The sequence below is a fragment of the Ursus arctos genome, unplaced genomic scaffold (genome assembly GCF_023065955.2).
Source record: "Ursus arctos isolate Adak ecotype North America unplaced genomic scaffold, UrsArc2.0 scaffold_20, whole genome shotgun sequence".
Classification (NCBI taxonomy): Eukaryota; Metazoa; Chordata; class Mammalia; order Carnivora; family Ursidae; genus Ursus; species Ursus arctos.
The window spans coordinates 50109736-50130662 of record NW_026622875.1 but is presented as its reverse complement, the minus strand read 5'-3'; the positions used below and the strand labels follow the sequence as shown (position 1 = coordinate 50130662).

Genomic DNA, 20927 nt, shown 5'->3' with positions numbered 1-20927 from the left:
TGGCTGACAAAGGGTGGGGAGGTTTGGGGCCAGTTTCATGCTGGACCCTATTCAATCTTTTGCTCAGCCCCCTGGGAAGGCTGCCTCATGTGCAAAATCTATAGTTGGAGCAATCAGGGTCTGGGGTCTCTCCATCAAAGCCCTCCACCCAAACCCAGCTTCACTCCCACTGCTTGGGCTGTTAGCCTGCCAACTGGTCTCTAGTATTGCATCCATTCTCCAATGCAAGTTTGATTATAATCATGTGTGTCTCTTACTCCCAGACTTCACTGGTGTTTTATCACTCTCAGGTTAAGTTCCAGATTCCTTAGCCTGTACTGTCTAGCTGCAGACTACTTTTTCAGCCGTTTCACTCATATATTCTATCCAAATAAAATTATTCCCTAAATATACCTGTGTCTGTACTTTTGCTCAGGGTCATCTTTTAATTAAAATTGACCCCCCAGTCCCCTTTGGACCTTAATGTTCCTGCTCATTTTAAGCCTCACATTTAATGTCATTTCCTATATGAAGCCTTCCCAAATACCCCACCCCCACAGGCTCATGTCTCTGTGTCCCTAAGACCCTAATTATTTCCAGCAGTGCTCACCCCCCTTATAATAGGTTTATTTCTCTTTGTGTGTCTTATCTGCTGAAAGATTGTAGCACAAACTCCTGGAGATAAGGAGTTTTTATTTCTTGGCTTCTGCCTCTCCTAGAGCACTTCATATATTCAGTAGTCATAAATAAACATTTTATAAATTGAAGAAAAGATAGAAGAATATTGGGATGGATGAGAGGAAGGAGAAAAGGAAGGAAGATGGATGGAAGGATGGTTAGATTAATGGATTAAAAGATACAAAGATGGATAAGACAGGCAGTTGAAGGAAGGAAGAAAGAAAGAAGAAGGATAAAATAAAGTATAGCATATTGGATGGATGGAATGGATGAAAGGGAGAAGAATGCATGGCTGGGTAAAATGACTGATGGATGAATGGAAAGAATTCAATAGAATAAATTAATGGAAGAGATTAGAGAACGGATGGAAGGTTGATTGGTTGGGTGGAGGAGTGGAAGGAAAATGTCTGAATGGGCAGATGGGTGGAATGAAGGAAGGATGGGGACACCTAGGTGGCTCAGTCACTTACAGGTTTGCCTTCAGCTCAGGTTATTCTGGGGTTCTGGGATAGAGCCCCACACTGGGCTTCCTGCTCAGCAGGGAGTCTGCTTCTCCTTCTCCCTCTGTCCCTCCCCCCTCTTGTGCACATGTGAGCTCTCTCTCTCAATTAAATAAATATAATCTTTTTTTAAAAAAAGGAAGGATAGGTGGATGGTTAAAGGAAAAATGGGAAGATGGAAGAATGAATGGCTAGGAGGATGCTTGCATCAGAGGCATATGAATGAGTGAATAGAAGGTTAGATGATTGAATAGTCAGAAAGGTGAACCAAAGATAGAAAGATAGAAGGATTAAGGACCAGTTGATAGACAGATGAAAGGAAAGTTAGGATGAATGGATAGGCAGAAGAGAAGAGAGAAAGAAGAATGAGAATGAATGGAAGGAAGGAGAGGACTGACAGGATAAATGGAAGAAATAAAGATGAATGGATGTTTAGAAGAAAGGAAAAAGGAAGGGTGAATGGCTGGGTAGATGGAAGGAGGGATATGTGGAAGGAAGGATGGATGATCAGAAGGAAGAATTAGGAAAATCGATGCAATGAGAGGGTGAGCATTTAAGGTGATCAGGACTTAAACGAGTGAGATGCATGTAGGTAAAAGTGACTGTGCCCCAATGGGTGTGAAGCCAGAATAAAACACTTTTCCTTCATTTATAAATAATTATTTTATATGCACAAAGTTACACCTGTGACTCAGATTTCAGGCCTCACAGCTAATCCCTGTGGTACAGTGTCCTGATGCTGCCAGCACGTTGGTATCAGGAAAGAAGAGAATTGAGTACACAGACCTGCTGTGGGGGACCTGCCAGCACAGGAGGCTGGACAGAATGTTCTGTACTGGACCCCATCCAGCTTCAGGAGGCGAGCACTGAATACAGACACATTTCCTGACACCTGTGATGTGCAGACCTTGGTCCTGGTGGCTGCTGGAGTGTGGGAGGCAGAGACAAACACAGCATGAGCCTTCCTCTGCCTGTGGGGACCCTCAGCTGTGCCTCAGTGAGCAAATAACTCAGGCAGCCATCCTGCAAAGCCAAGAGGGCAAAGACCTGGACAGAGATGGAGGATCGTCATGTGTAGGATGACGGAGAGACCACTCCTGGCTTTTGGGGGCTAGGAAGGCTCTTAGGAGATTTCATTGAGGATGGTCTCCTCACAGCAGTGAGGAATCACAGGTCTAGCATGTGGGAGGCACTTGGTCAATCCCCTCGTGCAGCGGTAAGTGGCCCCACCTTAGTGTGAGTCTGAACACATATGCTTCCACTTAGCATCTCTCCAAAGGGACCCTCTGTCCCTTTTAGTGCCACTGGGGAGAAGCTGGTGGGGCAAGATCGGTGATCTTAATCTCGCTGCACGCACATTGGACATTACTAGGAGCTTTTATAAGATACTGATGCCGGGGCTCCACCTGGGACCAGAGAGATCTGAATCTCTGGGAGTAGCAATGTTGGTTCATTGTGTTTTTAAGAGCTCCCCGGGTGATTCTAAAGTATAGCCAGGGCTGAGGACCACTGAATCAGCAGGTGGGAAGATTCTCTGGGCTGTGCTGTCCTTGGCTTACCTTGGTCCAGAAACCCTGTCAAAGGATGCAGGGTCGTAAGACCCTTGAGAGCCTCATGTGTCATCTTGCTTTGGCTGTAAAATAGAGGGCAGTTCGTGGTCTTTCTGGATGTGGTCTAGAAACTGAGGACTCACCTGAGTATCACCACTGTGCCAGAATCGTGTACTGTCTGATCTTACCATTCCCCAGTGTGCAGGCTATTCTCAGAGATCTTGCTAGGTGCTCAAGACTCTTCTTTGGGGTGACCCGGGAGGAAAGGTCACAAGCTTCCTTTGTGCTAGTTGCAGCCATCTGTCAGAGGTGAGGACCCCAAACCCCATGTGTGCCAATGAGCCACTCACGTTCACAATGAGGAAGTCCAGCCAGCACCAGGCATTGGTGAAGTAATTTTTGAAGCCATAGGCCACCCACTTAAGCAGCATCTCGAATACAAAGATAAATGTAAACACCCTGTCAGTATATTCCAGCAAGGCCTTCACCGTGGGCTTCTGGTCAAGGTGATAGTCTTCAAAGGCCTGGAAGGAAGAAAGGGAGCAGAATGGTAGGCTGCCTGGACCCACAGCACTGGTGCCCAATGATAAGGAAGGACCCCGCCAGCCCTGCCCTCAGCCCCTGGGAGGACTTTGGGAACCAGCTTGCCTGTATCATTTTGTTTTCTCTGCTTAGGGTGTGTGTGTGGGGTGGGGTTCAGTGGGATAGTGGAGGAGACACCATGACATACAAATCAGGACCCCCTAGAGCCAACGGGGCCCAGAGCCTGGCTTACTCTTTGCAGGGGAGCTGAAAGCAAGGGAGAAAGGAAACCTTCTCAAATTGGGGTTTGGAAGTGAACCAAAGGGATCCTAACAGCGACTGGTTTAAAAATAACAGCATCAAAGGATGTTCACAGGCAGTTCACAAAAATGAAAGTAAGAATTGCCCATGAAACTCTGAAAAAGAATGTTCTATCTCACTGGTAATTAAGGAAATTCAAATGAAAAGAAGATGCCGTTTTTCTCTTATGAGACTGGTGAAGATAGAAAAGAACCAGGGTAAGGCCAGGGTTGCTGCGGCTGTAGGGAACTTGCTCCTCTCATACCTGACTGGGGGCTGAAAACCAGTTCAGTCTTTTGGGAGACCAATTTGGCAAGAGGACTCAAAGGTTTCAGGAACCAGCAATTCTGCCTTCATGAATTTAGCCTAAGGGCACTAGATGTTCTTGGTGCCCTAGCCAGATGCGCTCAGAGGAGCCAGTGCAGCCGTCCCCAGCTGCTATGAGGTTGGGTCCTAAGAGCTGGTGGATGCTGCCTTTTCCTGAGGACCTCCCTGGGCTGAGGGGAACGGCCTCCACCTGCAGTAATGCCTAGGACGTTGAATGTCTGGCCTGGGGGTGGCCGCAGCCAGTGACTGCCCCCTTTGCCTCAAGGTGGGACAGCTCTGGGGCACCCTTTATGCTTCATAGCTCCTGTGGAATCAGGCCGAGGTGGAATTCGTGGAAGCCGCGTCTTTTATCTCCTCTCCTGTCCTGCCTCCCTCGCGGGCTCCACCTCCGAGCACGCCCTCCATAAGCTGCTTGCACAAGAAGCCCTGCTTCTGATTCTGTTTCTAATGGGACCCAAGACAGGAAAGAAGCCAATGTCCTCAAAGGAGACAACATAGGCTATTCAGTGCTTATTAGAAGTAAACACGGGGATTATTTACATAAATGGTGGTGCATTCCCGTAATGGAATGCACTGCAGCCACCAAGTCAGATAGTAGGAGTATATTTACTGTGAGAATTTACTGAGAAATTACAGAATGCATAAATGTGGTTTCAGTTTTGTAATATTTATGTATTATATGCATAAGAAAGATGGGAAGGAAGTATACCAAAATGTTTTCAAAGTGAGATTCTCTTTGAGTGATAGGAAAATGGGTGATATTTTTTCTTTGCATCTTCCCATAATTTCCAAGGTTTTTTTTTTTTTTTGCACCTTACTTTGTCAGATGAAAACTCATGTTATTTTTTTTTTAAGTACTCAAAGTAAAAGCATAAGGAAGACTAAATTTGGTGCCAGCCTTTTCAGTCCCTTGGGAAAGGAGATGGGGAGGTGAGGGCCCAGCAGCTGGTACAGGATCTGCGCTCCCTGCTGGGAGGGAGGGGAGCAGCTGGGGTGAGTGGAGTAGGGGAACAGAAAGAAAGAAAGGAGCAGGGGAGCATGAAGAAGAGAAATGAGGAGACGAGGCCCATGGGGAAAGACAGGAGCGGAGAAGGTAATGAGGGAAGCACCTTGTCAACAGCAAATGTGACTACTGTTCTCATCAAGGGGGACAGGAAAGAGGGGAGGGTAGGAGAACTCACCACCCAGCCCCCTCCTGCCTGGCAATGTGGCTGGTACACCAGAGCTGTGCAGAGCTGGCTAGGGCCATGGACAATCGCCACCCTGTGCCAGCAGTGGGCACCTTTGGATGCTGCCACATCCTCCCCTCCCCCATGGTGGCAGAGCAGCCCTGTTTCCGGAGACTCTCTTCACCCTCAGCCTAGTGCCATTGCCCCTCTGGCCACCCCCCTACCCAGATCATGTCTTCTCACCTGCCTTTGCTCCTCCCCAAGGCTGAGGCCATACACTGAGTGGTTTTGGCACCCTTCCTGGGAAATCTGGTGTTTAAGTAGGTGCCCAGATATCCAGTAGATTGTTTTTAGGGAGTAAATGACACATACAGAGCAAAACAAGTGAAAACACTTGGAGCCATGAGTCAGGAGAGAGGGCTTCTCATCCTCCCTTTAACTAATTAGCTGGGACCCCAGGCAGGCCCCTTCATGTCTTTGGACTGCCACTTCCTCATCCATCAGAGGCAGACAACTGGGGATGACGAGTCCCCTCCTGTGTCTACATCTACCTTGGTCCACTGGGAAGATGAGTTGAGATTGTGCAGGGAGCGTAAGCCATGGCACAATCGGAAGCATCCTTCCTTGTCCTACAAAGCTGGCCATTCAGCAAGGGGCTAAGGAAGTGTCTCCTAAGACAGAATCTCGATGCCTGTAAGGCCTTGTTATTTAAAGTGTGGTCTTCAGACCCGCAGCATCAGCATCTCCTGGAGCTTGTTGGAAATGCCAATTCTCAGGCCTCCCCCAGCTCTGATTCAGAATCTGCCTTTAACAAGCTCCCCGGGTAAGAGAAGTGCTCATATAATGATTTGCTGTGAGCTTTGAACAAGTAATAGTATTTGCAAGTGGCATGATAAGACAGAAGGAGGGCAGGTCCTTGCACTGGGCCTTCAGAGAAGGCCAATGTTTGGGAGGCCAGGGGGTAGAAAGCAGGGGCTTTGGGATCAAATGAGGGCAGAGGTAGGTTTTGCTACTGACAAGCTGGGTAAACATGGGCAAGTGCCTCAGGCCCTTTGAGTGTCAGTTTCCCTCTCTATAAAGTGGGATGCATGCCTTCACTGCTTGGAATCCTTGCAATCAGGTTTAGTAGGCTGGGACACGGGGGACTGCAAGCACCTACCCTCCCCTGCTGCTAAAAGGAGCCTGTGTGCTGGGCTGAAGCTCTTCTGCCAGCCATCCGTTGGGGGCTTTCAGGCTAGGAATCAGGGGAGTTCACTGCTGCAGCTCCAGGGCCTTGAGATTGTGAGAGGCCTGATCTGGAGGGATTTGGGATAGAGACCCCGCCTCCACTTACCAGAGACCCACTGCTGAGCAGAATCATGAAGATGATGAAGCTCTCAAACCAGCTGTGCTCCACAATGCGGTAGCAGGCCTTGCGCACCTGCCAACCCATGGCCCATGGGAACTTGCTGGCGTCCACTTTACAGCAGGGACAGCGGCGAAGGCAGCCTGTCGGGAGAGGTGATTGATGGAGAGGGATGTTCCCTGGGGAGGGAGGAGCATTTTTACTCTAGCCCCCACCAGGGTAGCATTCTGCTGAGAAACTCACTTGCCACCCCATGGGAAAGGAATTCTCTGGAATATGAGAGAAGGTGCACCCCTCTCAGGCAGCCTCTCGATCCTGCCCCTCGGGTGTTCCTCCCTACCATTGGTCTCACCCACTCTCAACTCCTCCCCGATTATCGTCCTTCTTGGGGAGGATACTGGTGGCCCCTATCCTATGCTCACCCATTTCTGGAAGCCTGACAAGCCATGGGGCCTGGACCTAGTGCTGTCTGAGGGGCTATACTCTGTGCCCTTGCTCACCTGAGAGGCCCCCACATGGCTGGGCTGGGGCCTGGGTCCAGTCCAGCCCAGCATTGGGTGGAACTGGAAACTCAAGGACGAGTTGTTGCTTTTTAACTCATAGATTTTTTATTATTGAAGCCACAATGACTTTCACAGTGTGAACTCTATGTATATCCACTTATTGCAGGCCGATCGAGTGAGAACACAATGTGCCCCTCTATTCTAAACACGCAGGGAAAACAGACTAAGATACATTTTCTGCCTTTAGGACAAGATGGGGTGCGTTCAGGGTGCTATGGCTGTGGACATTTGTTCTGCCTTTCAGAGTTACACCAAAGATTGAGGGACACAGATGTGGCCTGGCCCTCTGCTGGGTCCTTTGCATCCCCAAACAAGAGTGTTTACCTTTATCCTATTCAACCTCAAGAGGCCTGGTTTATAACTCAGTGAGGTGTTTTTGCTGGTGAGGAGGAAGGCACAGCACTGGTGGCCGTGTCTGACATGGCCCCACTAGGCTGCTGTGAGCGTGGTGTTGGTGTCTGATGCCGGCCCCTCCGGCTTGGGGAGGAGGCAGCAAGGGGCCCCTTGTGTCTGTCTCCAGTAGACCCCAGGCCAGGGCCCTGGACACACAGGTGCCCGGATAAGAGCTTGTTGAATGGGATTCTGGCCCAAATTAATGTCAGCGTGAGGAGGCCTGTGGCCACCGCTTTACCTTCTGTGAAACAGTCATCTGGTTCTTCAAGGTCATCTGCCAGCTCAGGGATCTTCCTCAGGATTGCCTCGGGATCCAGGCAGTCCACTGTGCTGCCTTCAGAGGAGCTCGTATCGTCCCCTCCCTGCAGGGCAGAAGCCCAGGGCAGTGAACCCCGCTGTCTGAGGGCCCCAGTGAGTCTGCACACGGTCATTGCAGGTCCGTGCTGCCAAGGGCTCTGAGATGCAGGGAGAGTCCCTCGGCGCTGGACCCACCACAGCGATCCTTGTGTGTTTGGTGTCTTGCCAGCTGAGGCCCAGAAGAGTGATGCTCTCTACGGAGCCCCAGAGGTTTAGCTGTGCAAGGCTTTAAACCTCCAGGACTCTGATGGAGTGCTGGCGAGGGCCCGAGACACCGTAATTACACCCATAAAGACTCGTGGCATTCACTGGGCTTGAATATTTAATCATGAAGCAGTGCTGCAGGGGCTCTGCTGCCCTCCTGGCAGCTCCAGCCCTATAACGTCTCCAGATGAATTCAATTAGGAGTTGAAGCTGCTCTCATATTAGTAAACCTGATAGCTTGGCTAATGGACCCAAATGGTGGGGTGGGTCCCCATCTGTCACTGTCAGCCCTTCTCTGTCTGGCCAGGGTCGTGGACAAAAAAACCAAACCAAACCAAGCCAAAACCAAAACCAATACCCAGCAGCTGTGTACTGAAAACACTGAGTAGAGACAACTAGCCCGGGGAATCCTGAGAATGCTCTGAAGGAAACATGATGTCCACGTGTAGAAGGCAGCAACCTTCGCCCAGCAGGAACCAAGCAGCTTCTGTTCACCTGGGTCCCCCAACCCCATCTCAGTGGGCCTCTCCTCTCACCCTGCTGTGGTCATCCCTGCCCAGGGGCACACAGCCAGTGGCTGACATTCCTCAGACTGAAGGGCGTGATAACTTTGGGCATGAACGATGTCTTCCTTATCTTTGCCCCACCCGGTGCCTGTCACGGCGTCAGCTCTCAGAAGCTAGGTGTCAAGTTAAATTCCTGAATTTAATGCAGTGGTATTAACGACGCTAAATCTTTCTAGATGCCTCTTCCCTGTAACTTGTTTTCTTCAAAGATTTGTAATGAAACCACCAAGTTTCCTTTTACCTCTTATATGACATTCCTACACCCCAATTTTGCTTCCTGCTCAGTCTGTACAAGGCTGTCAGTACACTACTCACTACAGACAGCCTCTCCAGAGTACCAGAATGTTTTTGGCTGGAAAAAAATGATGTGGACAAAAGAGAGTGGGGGCGGGGGAGTCACGGGGAAGACTTCCTCACCCACGAGAGACTCTTACTTTCATCTGCTGGCTCAGAAAGACACTTGCTCTGTGCATTGTCTTTTGTTCCCTTTTTTCTTGGCTGTCATTTTCTGGGCACTTACTCCCTTTTAGACAGGAACTAAACACTTGACAAGCAGCATCTCATTTAAGCTGCAAAAGAATCCTATCAGGTAGGCATTACCATTCAGTTTCAGAGATGAAGACGAGACTCAGAGAGGTTGAGGATCTCATCCTCGTCATCCCCTACCCCCAACTTATGGAACGCCCTTCTTTCCACTGAAATCGTGCTGTCCAGCCTGGAGGTTAGGACGGACCTTAATAATTCTCATGATGAGACGTGAGGTTATGTGGTTGACGGTAGTCTAAACACCGCTTCCCAACCAGCCCCACCCTCCAGTCCCTACCATCCCACCGGTCAGTGTCTGGCAGGCTGTTCAACCTCTCCTGGAAGCTCACATACCTACCTCTGCAGGGGGCTGGGCAGCAGTCTTGTCTTTCCACTTCTCACCCACGTGGGAAGCTGCGTCCTCAGAGGACATTCCAGAGCCTGGACTCCTGGGTGCCATGTGGTTCTCACACCTCTCGACTTGCTGCAGCTGCTCCTGCTAGTGAGAGACGGTCCCATTGGGGCACCTGTGCCCGCCTTCAGCTGACTGCTTCTCAATTTGAAGAGCTCTTGCACCTCATAGTCTGCCAGAGCTAAGGACCTAATCCCTGCAACATACATACATGGATCCATACACACACGCTTATGTGAAGTGAGCCTGGAGTCTCTATAACCAGATCTGTTTAACTCTTGGCTCCATTACTTACAAGCTATGTGGCTTTAGGCAAATAAATTTAACCTGATCTCCATTTTTCCCACCTGTAAAATTGAGAAGGCAAGATCTACTTTATTCAGTAATTTTGATTACTAAATATGTGAATGCTTGTAAAACACTTGGCATGAAGTACTTGGCTCAACAGATGTTAGCCATGACCTTTATTACTTGTCCAAAGGTCAGAGCAATAGCAAACTTGGCCATCTGAAGCCCCCCCAAGAACCCCAAGGTATCTGAAAATGCCTCTGAGTGGAGAGAGTCATCACAGAGTTCACGTCCTTTATTCTGGGGATGGTGATGCCCTGCCCTCGGCTATCACCCATACAAAGGCATGTAAAATATGGCAGCTGATAATAGCAGCTGCTGGAACACAAGAGAAGTGACAGCTGCAGGGAAAGAAGGCTGCGGTAGAGCTACAGACTCAAAGCACAGCTGTCTGAGGCCACTTAGTGGCCTGGCCAGCAGCCCTGCCTGTCTCCAGACCCCACAGGGACGCCTGCCTTCCCATATTGTGCAGAAGTGCATGCCTGAGTCACTGAGAAGAGCTCAATGAGGGTTGATATATCAGCTTAAGGTCGGAGGAAACTGCAAAGTATTTTTAAAAATACATATTACCAAAAGGCTTAAATGTGCTTTAAATTCTTTGGTGCCAAAAAGAACAAGTGTCATTTCCCTGTGACATCCTTTATTGGGAAAAGCTGGATAAATGAGTCACATAATGATCAGGACTTCCTAGGCTTCTGATGATGAAGATCAGACGAATCTTGCTCTTGGACAACATCTGTTCTTAGAGGAGTCTTGTTAGTTCTTAGAGGAGTCTCGTTAGCATCTTAGGCACAGAGCCTGAGTTGGGCAAAGCAAGGGGGGCAGTTGTGTGAAAGACAATCCCAAGATTGAAAAACAATCCCTCAAAGTGGCCTGGGACTAATGTGCTGCCCCTGCTCTTTGCTTGCCTGGGGAATTATGACCCTTTTTGCCAGGCCCTGCTCAAATGCCACCTCCTCCAGAAAGTTTGGCATGATTTTTGCTTCCTGACATCAAGGGCCCGGGGCTCATCAAAGTTGTGCCAGTCCTGATGTTGGAAAACCTCCTTATTCTAATTTCCCTTCTGTCCCTGTCACTCCAGCCCTGAGGCTGTCCCATGGGAGGACTCTCACCTGCCCTTGAGGGATCACTTCCTGCTGGGAGCTCTGAGCATCCTCTTCACCATCCTCCTCCAGGTCATCGAGGTCAGATTCGCCTTCGGCAATGGGCACAGAGACCCATATGTTAGGATTGGTGATGAAGTCATTGTGGTCATCCCTTGGGCCTCTGGACACTGGAAGCTCTCTGGGGCTCCCCACAGTTGCATCAGCAGCAATGTGGTTCTCAGCTTTAGAGCTGGAGAGTGGGAGTTTCACCACCAGCTGGGGCTCTGTCTTGGGCCAGGACAGCAGGCAGGGCCTGGTGAAGAAGCTGCAAATGACCTTCCTGGTACGATGGCCAAATGCCTGGATCCGTGCCAGGGCGACCTGCAGGTTGTTCACCTCCCCATCTTCATCTGGAGCTGCAAGGTTGTCGGCACTGAAGGAGTTCAGTAGCAGGGCGATGAACAGGTTGAGCACCTGGAGAGAAGGAGTGGAAACAAAGATGCCTCGACCAACTAGCTGAGTTCCTCCATAGTCTGCCAAGTTGGCAACCAGACGGCAGGACAACCACACCTGAGCCTCTCACCGCACCCCAATGTGCTTTCCCTCTTGGGGGAATGGACATTTTGAAAGCCACTGAGGGGAGTTCTTGGGGATGTCTCAAGTGATCTGCCTCATGTGGACAAGGCTTGGAAGTACATTCTCTGCCATAAAGAAGGATCACCCCTCCTGAACCAAGGGACATTCAGGGATAATGGAGAGGAATAGCTACGGGTCTGCCCTGGGGCCACTGTCATCTGCCAAAGCCCTGGGTTCTTTTCCTCACTCTGGGATCCTGGGCAATCTCTTTGCTGTTTCCAACTTCATGTTCTTCTCCCATGAGCAGGGAGTGGGACTCCCTCCCACTTAGAGTGGTTGTGAAGAGGAAACTACCTGAGCTCAAAAAGGGAAACTTCCTGCCTGAGGGTGAGCAGCCCCTGTAGCTTGGCAGGCATGCTGAGCTCAGCCTGGAAGAAAGGCTCTTTAGCCAACCCCCTAACTCAGGAATGGGAGGGAAAGGCATCTTTGGCTCCATGACTCGGGTGGGAACGACCGAAAAGTCTGGATTTGTTGTTTCTTCTCTCCTGGTTTAGCTTTCTCGTGTCTGTAAAACTCTTATAGGAAAAGAATCCAAGTTGGTTGACTTTCAGGTCAGTAAGAAAGGGACTTCTGAGGGTCCACATGTCCCCCTACTGCAGCCAGCGCTGGTATAGCAAGGGTGCCCAGAACCATAGTGGGTGGGGGTAAGCTGAGGGCAAGGGGCCAACTAGGATAGAGAAGGGGTGCTGAGGCCAACCAGCAGGAAAGTCTTCAGTGGGGCTCCCCCAAATGTGCGAGTGGATTTTATTATTGACATTGTGGCATTGGATGTTGTCCATGACCCAGCTTCTCTCTTTCATCTTGTCTCATCGTGCCCGCCCTCCTGCTTGTAGCTAGGACCTGTGCAGCTTAGAGAAATCAGTCAGCTCTCATGCCCCTGGAGAAAAATATCTTCTGAGACCCTCTAGAGTGGGGAATGAAATTTTTCTTCAACAACTAATAGCTAACATTTACTCAGTTCCTGTTGTGGCCTAGACACTCCACTAGGCAATTTGCCTATGTCATCTCCTGTAATTTAATTCCCTGGGTAAGCCTATGAATAAGCACTATTTTCTTGATTTAAGGAAACTAAAGCTAGAGGAGATTGTCTCTTGTCCTGGGTCATGCCTTACCAGTGGTAGAGCTGGGATTCTAAACAGGTCTTTTCATCCCTCTCCTATGTGCTCATGCCAGCAAGTCAGGTTACCTCCCAAGGGACAGTTCTTAGAACATGCCCCACATGACTTTGCAAAGTTTGAAGACTTACAGTCAGGGAGGTATGATGGGGGCATAAAAGTGTGCAATATTAAAGCTTTTTAGGATAACCCAGAAGTCTCCTCCATTGCCCCCAAGACAGTGCCCCCAGTGGGGCTCAGCACTTACCACCAGGTTCCCTAGCACCATCACTGACAAGAAAAGGATGAGGCATATGGATTTCTGGCCAACTTCCATGCAGGCCCACATATTCTCGATCCATTCTCCACACAGGATCCGGAAGACGATAAGGAAGGAGTGGAAGAAGTCGTGCATGTGCCAGCGTGGCCATTCTTCATTGGGTGCGGAGATATTACGCCGGTGGTCACGGTAATTATCCCCGAGTAGCTGCTTGCCAACCAGAGCGAAGACAAAGACAATGATGGCCAGGATGATGGTGAGATTCCCCAATGCCCCCACAGAGTTCCCGATGATCTTGATGAGCGTATTTAAGGTTGGCCAGGACTTGGCCAGCTTGAAGACCCGCAGCTGCAGAGAAACAGAGACTGTCAGGTCCTGGCTACTGTTCTCATCATCTCAAGTCTTGACCTGAAACCAAGGGTCAGGGAAAAGCACAACATAACTCATTTCATTAAGATGGGGGTGCTCCCAGGAAGCTGCTTTTAGAGACCTTTCTTTTTGTCATCAGTTACTCAAAAATATGACCAGCCTTGTATGAGTCTTTATGTATCAACATGCTTCAGCAACTGTGGCAGTCAGGAGTTTTATACTGGGGTGGTGGTCTTGCCATATGTATTCTATTCTGTAGCCACAGGCTTCCTGAATGTTGGCCTATTCTACAGGGATATGATGGAGCTCACAAATAAGTGAGAATTACCCACTTTTGACCTGAAGTAAGCTTAGTCTTCTGCAAGGACATCAGGACCCACTGTATTTGAGAGGTATTGGTAAAACATATTTTAAGGCATTTCTCATCTTGGGGCCACAGACAGCATCTGCTAACACCACCAGCTCTGAAATGGCAAGTATATGATTTCATGGACTCAGCATTCACATGTTTGTTTAGTTGACCAACCAAACTATTCACATCATTGAATGCCAGCCATGCATGTGCATGGCACTGTGTGAACCTGTGGGGTGTACAGAAAGAGATATGTGGGCTCCTGCCCTCATGGAACTAATGGCTTAGTTACGAAGAATAGGCAAAGATCCAAAAAGCCTTTGTTGTAAACCCAAATGTGCTAAGTCCCACAAGGGAGCATAAACACTATGAATATAGATGTATAGACATTTAAAAAATACATTTGTGTGGTTCTTTAATTTGTTAGAAAGAAATATCTGGGTTCTGCTGTCATGGGTATTTATGGAGCACTAGTAAGAATCTGGCTCTGGCCTAGGGGTTAAGATGCAATGCTAAACAGAACAGTGCAACAATAGTTTAAGCAACCACACAGCAGTAAGCTCTAAGGGAGGTTTAATCCTCTTATACAGGAAGTCCCATTCCCACCTCTCTTTGTGATGGTGGGGAGAGGTGTGCACCTCTCTTTGTGATGGTGGGGAGAGGTGTGCAGTGGTCTATGTTCACCTTAGACCTAACCTGGAAGTTATTCTCCTCGAATTGGAAGCAGAGCCTAAAACACCAGTTTTGTAGACTAAACACAGAGGCAGCAGATCAGCCCAAACAAACACTGAGCATTGGAAACTAGATGGAGCCATTTTGCGGAGGGTATTGGGAGAATGCCAAGTTTCCTTAGCAACATCATTACTACAGGTTTCCACTCTCACTGTAAACTCTGGATAAGTGCAAAGGCAGAGACTGGAGTAGGCCCTCGTGGGGCATGGCTGGGGACAGTGAGGGACACATGGGCATGCTCACTGGTCATGAGCAAAGGACCAGGCATTGACTCTCACCTTAATCGAATTGAAGTTTCCACTGTTTCCTTAGTTAGTTGGGGTGGGGGTGGGGAGTTTAGTAATTAATATTAGAGTCCTGTTAGGTAGCAATTTTTTGTCCATAATTAAGCTTACGTTAAACTGCAAGCAAATTGTGTGTAATTGTCATTAGAGGGCATGAATCAAGTGGTCCTCTATGAATTCTTGTATTGTCTTTACAGAAGGCAAGAGAACAAGATCCCTTTACTTGCTGTTCTAGAGATATCTGGGTTTGGGGGCCCCTAGTGTTAGCTATCAGTCAACACACATTTGCAGAGTGTCTGCTGTAGAACCCCCGAATGAGCTGGCTGGCTCTTGCTGGTGCCTAGAGTGAGTAGTCCAGGATAGCAGACTCACATGCGTCCGTGATTTCTGAGAATCTCACCCTCTACCCCCATGCAATTGCTTTCTCTGCACTTTGCCCAGCTTAGCATTACATCAAAAAGAATTTTTTTAAAGATTTTACTTAGGGGTGCCTGGGTGGGTCAGTCTGTTAAGCATCTGCCTTCGGCCTAGGTCATGATCCCGGGGTCCTGGGATTGAGCCCCACATCAGGCAGGGAGCCTGCTTCTCCCTCTCCCTCTGGTGCTTCCCCTGCTTAAAATAAATAAAAAGATTTTTTTATTTATTTGAGAGAGAGAGTGAGAGAAAGAGAGCACAAGCTGGGGAGAGAGGCAAAAGGAGACAGAAAAGCAGACTCCCTGATGAACAGGAAGCCTGATGTGGGGCTCGATCCCAGGACCCTGGGATCACAACCTGAGCCAAAGGCAGGTGCTTAACCAACTGAATCACCCAGGTGCCCCTCAAGAAGAATTTCTTTATAATATCACATAAGATTTATAAACTGTTGCTTTTAAGTGCTGCTGAATATCTCTTCATATTTAACTAACCATTTCTCTAGTTAATCTCATAATATAAAAACTTCTATTTAAAGGGGAAAAGACTGGAAGGAAATAAACCAAGTTGGTAACATGGACATATTTGTTTGGTAATAAATCCCAAATATCTTGAATCTTAGAGTTATTCTATAGAATATAGAATACAGAATTTAATTCTATATTTTCAACTTACATTAATTCGGATGCTTTACTTTTAGAATAGAATGAAAAGTAAGTCTAAAGGTAAGTCTGTCCTCTACAGGGGAGGTCACCACTTGGTGATGAAGTAGACCTTGTGACAAATATCAATAGACAGGGTAATATGGTAGACTATACTGGGTCCCCTTTGGGTTTGCCTTTCCATCAAAAAGTTATTAAAAATGCTGGATGAGGTGCCTGAGTGGCTCAATTGGTTAAGCATCTGCCTTTGGCTCAGGTTATGATCTCAGGGTCCTGGGATTGAGCCCTGCATTGCACTCCCTGCTCAGTGGGGAGTCTCCTTCTCCCTCTCCCTTTGCCCCTCCCCTCTGCTTGTGCTCTGTCTCTGGCTTTCTCTCTCTTAATAAATAAATAAATAAATAAATAAATAAATAAATAAATAAAATCTTTTAAAGTACTGGATAGTAAAATCTAAGCTGTGTTGATGATCTATCAATAAATTAAGTAAATTCTTAAGCCAGAAGTTAAATAAATATGCAAATTCAGATATATAAAGATTGTTGATGCTAGGTTTTTCTCTGAACACATTTGCAAAACCAAGTGAATCTAGCATAGGTTTTAATGGTCTCATGAAGCACGAAGAGCAGGAAACATATCTCAGGCCTGTCTAAGGTAGAAGGTCTAACAGGAATTTCTCCCCCCTTTAAGACTAGATCCCAAAGAGCTCTAATTTCCATGTAAGAACAAACCAGAAATAAACCCAGAATAATGCCAGGAAAATTAAATGTCTGGTCCAGGTAGAGGGTGGGAAATTGACACTGAGAATTTAGACCCCCCATAGTGGTGCTCACACAGGGTTTTGGCTAGAATTCACACTACTAAGTTATTTCAAGCTGAGAATTTAATTTAGAGCAAACCTACAAAGTGCCTTGCAGAAGTGAAAGCAAATACTCTCTGAAGAAACCAGCATCCCAGGTCTCAAAGCACCCCCACCCAAAAGTGTCTTAAAGTTGCAGTAAAACAAACAAATACATAATAATGAGGCATCACGAGGGAGTGAGATCCAGGAAACTACCATTCAATTTCCTTAGGTAATAAAATTATTAGCCAAAGATAACAGTATAATTAGATATAATATGCTTAAAGAAATAAAACACAAACTGGAAGATACGTGCAGAGAACAAGAAACTATAAATAATAAGTTTTGAAAAATAACTAAGTAGAACTTCTAGGAATGAAAAATATAACACAACATTTAAAAACTCTATGGAGGAGTTTCACATCAGATGTGATACAGTTTAGGAAAGAATTAATGAACTGCAGATATATCAGAAGAAATTATCCAGAAGGTAGCCCAGAAATTCATAGATGGAAAATATCAAAAGGCATAAGAACACAGAGAATAGAGTGGGAGAGTTTAATATACATCTAATAAAAGTCCAAGAGAAAAAAAGAGTTGTGTGGAGGCTAGATTTGTTCATATAATGTCTTGGAACTTTCTGGAACTGAAGAAAATCACAAATCTGAAGATTCAAGAAATCTAAGAATCCTAAGCATTATAAATGAAAAAATTAATAAACCCATACCTAGACACATGTTAATGAGATTACAGAACAGCAAAGACAAAGAGAAGATTTTAAAAGCATCCAGACAGAAAGGAACAACAGTTAAATTGAAAGCTGACTGCTCATCAGCAACAATAGAGGCTATAACACTGACTGTGGAATAATATCTTCAGTGAATGGGATAAAGTGACTATCAACTACAATTTTATATCCATTAGAAATTGCTCTTAAAGACACAGGCAAACTGAATGGCAAATTTCAGATAAACGAAACTGAGAGAGGTTCCTGCCAGAAGACACCCACTTAAATTCTAAAAAATCTACTTCAGGCAGAGGGAAAGTACCACATGCAAGAATGTAAAAAGAGCAAGGATATGCTAAGCATGAAGGTGAATCTAAACAAGTATTGAGTGGATACAACAATAAAGTCTCATGGGGCATGGCAGAGACGGGCTGTATGGTCACCATTCACTTCTGCTCCTCTCAGACACCAAGGAAGACTGTTTTTCACCTTTAATTGCAAATAGTTGAGGTCATGTTATTGTATTCTGGCTAATGGAATGCAGATGGAGACAGAAGTAGTTTAAGGAGGGCACGTATTGCATGGTGCACTGGGTGTTATACACAAATAATGAATCATGGAACTTTACATCAAAAACTAGTGGTGTACTGTATGGTGACTAACATAATATAATAAAAAAATATTATTTAAAAAAAAAGAAGAAGGCTCAGAAAGTGCTGATCTGTATTGCAATGGCAGAACTATTGCCTGCGATAATTCTGGGGCAGATCATGAGCCTCATGGGCCAGTAGCCCTAGGGGAGGGGTTTATAAAACAGAACCTTAGTATTGTGGGTCAGTTGTAGTCTGTTACATTTGTCAAGCAGTTATAAGAAAGAGATGAGCTTGGAGAATATTTGGCTGATTAATAAGAAATAAAAGGAAATAGAATCCAGAAATTTAGAGCCTTGAAGTTTCAGGAAAGTACACTGTTTTAGATCCCAATCAGTTAAGCAATAGGATCAAGTCTTTAAGTATTGAAAGCCAGTAAAATTTTTCAAATTAAATGAAGCAAATATTAGTAAAGACTGTCTAGATGCTGTAGCCACCATGTGAGAACCACCAGTTGAGAGAGAAAGGCATGGGGATGAGAAAGCAAAGAAAAAAAAGGGGAATTGAGAACTTTGTCAAAGACAGCGCTATGGGAGTATAGGATACAGAGAGGTCTGAAGTCACCTAAGTTTTGAAGGTATTACATTGCCAAAGAAACCACAAGCCCTGATTGAAAAAGCCTTTGGCTGTTTAAAGCTGAAAGCAAGCCTTGGCCATGTTTCCACAAGCAGGAGGCAAGCTTTGAAGATTGTATGGACCTTCCTTGAATGTGGCAATGTCACTTCTTGAAGGAGTCCCACCTGGAGCTGACTGGCTTGGATCAGACAGTGACATGAGTGAGAAATAAACCTTGATTGGGTTAAGCGATGGATTATTTGTACAACAGCTAGAATTATTTATCATCGATTAAGTCACATAGCTTTTTTTCAACAAGATAAAATTAAAATACTCAACACAATAGTAAGGTGTGATTAAATCATATAGCTTTTTAAAAACAAGATAAAATTAAAATGCTTATCACCGTAGTAAGTTGGGAAGGAATAACAAGTGAAAAGTGGTCTGGGAAAGTTCAGGTTTTAGCTAACTTTTGACTTTAATCAAATAATTTCTAAGGTAACCACTCAAAAAATAAAAACAGAGAGGTTTGCAAACCAATAAAGGAGGAAAATGGAACAGGAAAAACTAAACAGTCCAAAATAAATCAAGAATTGAGGAAGAGAAGGGGCTCCTGGGTGACTCGGTTAAGCGTCTGCCTTTGGCTCAGGTCACAATCCCTGGGTCCTGGGACCAAGCCCAGCAGGGAACCTGCTTCTCCCTGTCCCTCTGTCTACCTCCCCACCCCCACTCATTCTCTCTCTCTCAAATAAATAAATAAACAAACAAATAAAACCTTAAAAAAAAAAAAGAACTGAGGACGAGAGGGAACAGAAATACTAGGACAGATGAAGCACATGGAAAACCCAAAATATAATGATAGATATAAAATCCAAACATATCAGTATTCACAATAAAGTAAGTGGGCTAAATGTTTTGGGCTAAAAGACAAAGATTGGATTGTCAGAAGTAAATAAGAATCCAAAATCTGACTCTATGCTATTTACAAGACTCATACAAAAACCCTAAAGGTATACAAAGGTCATAAGAAAAAGGATGGGTAAAGATACATCATCAAATTCTATATCAAAAGAAAACAGAGTTATTTAATTACTATGAGGCAGGTGATATATTTTTTAAGGCAAAAAGCATTTTTTAGGGAGAAAGAAGGTCAATTCTTACTGATAAAAGATTCACTTTACAGAGAAGATAAAACAACTTAAAATATGTATGCATTTAATAACACAGCCTCAAGATAGAACCATAAGGAGAAACAGACCATGCCATAATCATAGTGGGAGATATTTTTATACACTACCATCTCAGTAATTGCTAGAACAGGCAGACAAAAATAAGCAGAGATTTAGAATATTTGGACTGCACAATGAACTTTCTCTACCCGATGGATATATGCAGATTATTGTACTCTACAACTGCAGAAGGCACCTTTTCAAGTGCATAAGGAACATTTTCAACACGCTGGGCCAAAAGAAAATCACAATAAATTTCAAAGCATTAAACATGCAGTGTGTGTTCTCTGACTATAATACAATTAAGTTAGAACTCGATGGCATAAAGATAACCAGAAATTAAGAACCATGCTTCTAATTAACCTTTGAGTCAAAGAAGAAATCAAATTTGAAATTAGAAAATATTTAGAATGAAACAATAAGGAAAATTCTACATATTAAAGCAGTTCTTAGAAGGAAATGAAGTCTTCAATGAATATATTGGAAAGGAAAATAGGTTGAAAATTCCATTTTAAGAAGTTAGAAAAGCATAAAATATGTAGGACGGAGGATGTAATTAAGATAAGATGCAGGATTACTTGAAATAGAAAACATCAATGAAGGAGAGGAGACCAAGGAGCTAAAAGTTGATTCTTTGAAAAGACTAATTAAATTGAGGACCTTTGGCAAGGCTAATAAGGACAAGAGAAAGCACAAATCACCATTTTTAAAGAAAGAAAAAGGTAACATAAGTGCAGGTGATATAGACCCTTAAAATATAATGGCATAGCATACACAACTTTATGCCAAAAAACTTGAAAATTTAGATAAGGGACATTTTTAGAAAAATATACCAAAACCAATTTGAGAAACAGAAAACCTAACTAGTTCCACAGCCAGTAAGAAAATTAATTCAGTCATGAAATATCTTGACCTCAAATGGCCTCATTGGTGAATTCTACCAATGCTACAAGGAATAAATAATTCCAGTCTTACCCAAAGACTGAGTGTAGAGGAAGAGGACTATTTCTCATCTTTTTTTATGGAAATTAGCACAACCTTGATGCCTAGATGCTAACACCTGGCAAGTGCAAGGTAGGAAGGAAAATTACAGGCCAAATATTACTCATCAATACGGATGCAAAAATTTTAAGCAAATTGTAAGCAAACTGAATCTTCCATTGTGTAAAAAAATGTATCATGATCAAGTTGGGTTCATCCGAGGAAGGCAAAGTTTACTTAACAGTAGAAAATCAATTAATATAATTCACCACTTCAACACATTAAAGGACAAAAATCATTTGAT

General features: G+C 45.4%; 1 protein-coding gene across 3 annotated transcripts in view; it reads right to left on the bottom strand.

Annotated features, from left to right (window-relative positions):
* The window catches only part of SCN10A (sodium voltage-gated channel alpha subunit 10), a 103322-nt gene that overhangs the window by 16418 nt on the left and 65977 nt on the right, over nucleotides 1-20927 (bottom strand). For 2 of the 3 annotated variants that reach the window (XM_026496747.3, XM_026496749.3), the window contains 6 exons: nucleotides 12822-13181; nucleotides 10851-11297; nucleotides 9337-9477; nucleotides 7565-7688; nucleotides 6359-6513; nucleotides 3058-3231 (listed from right to left, as the gene is read on the bottom strand). In XM_026496747.3, the coding sequence (XP_026352532.1) occupies nucleotides 3058-3231; nucleotides 6359-6513; nucleotides 7565-7688; nucleotides 9337-9477; nucleotides 10851-11297; nucleotides 12822-13181 (1401 nt within the window). The remainder of the gene's footprint in view (nucleotides 1-3057; nucleotides 3232-6358; nucleotides 6514-7564; nucleotides 7689-9336; nucleotides 9478-10850; nucleotides 11298-12821; nucleotides 13182-20927) is intronic. The other variant, XM_026496748.3, reaches the window with a different exon arrangement.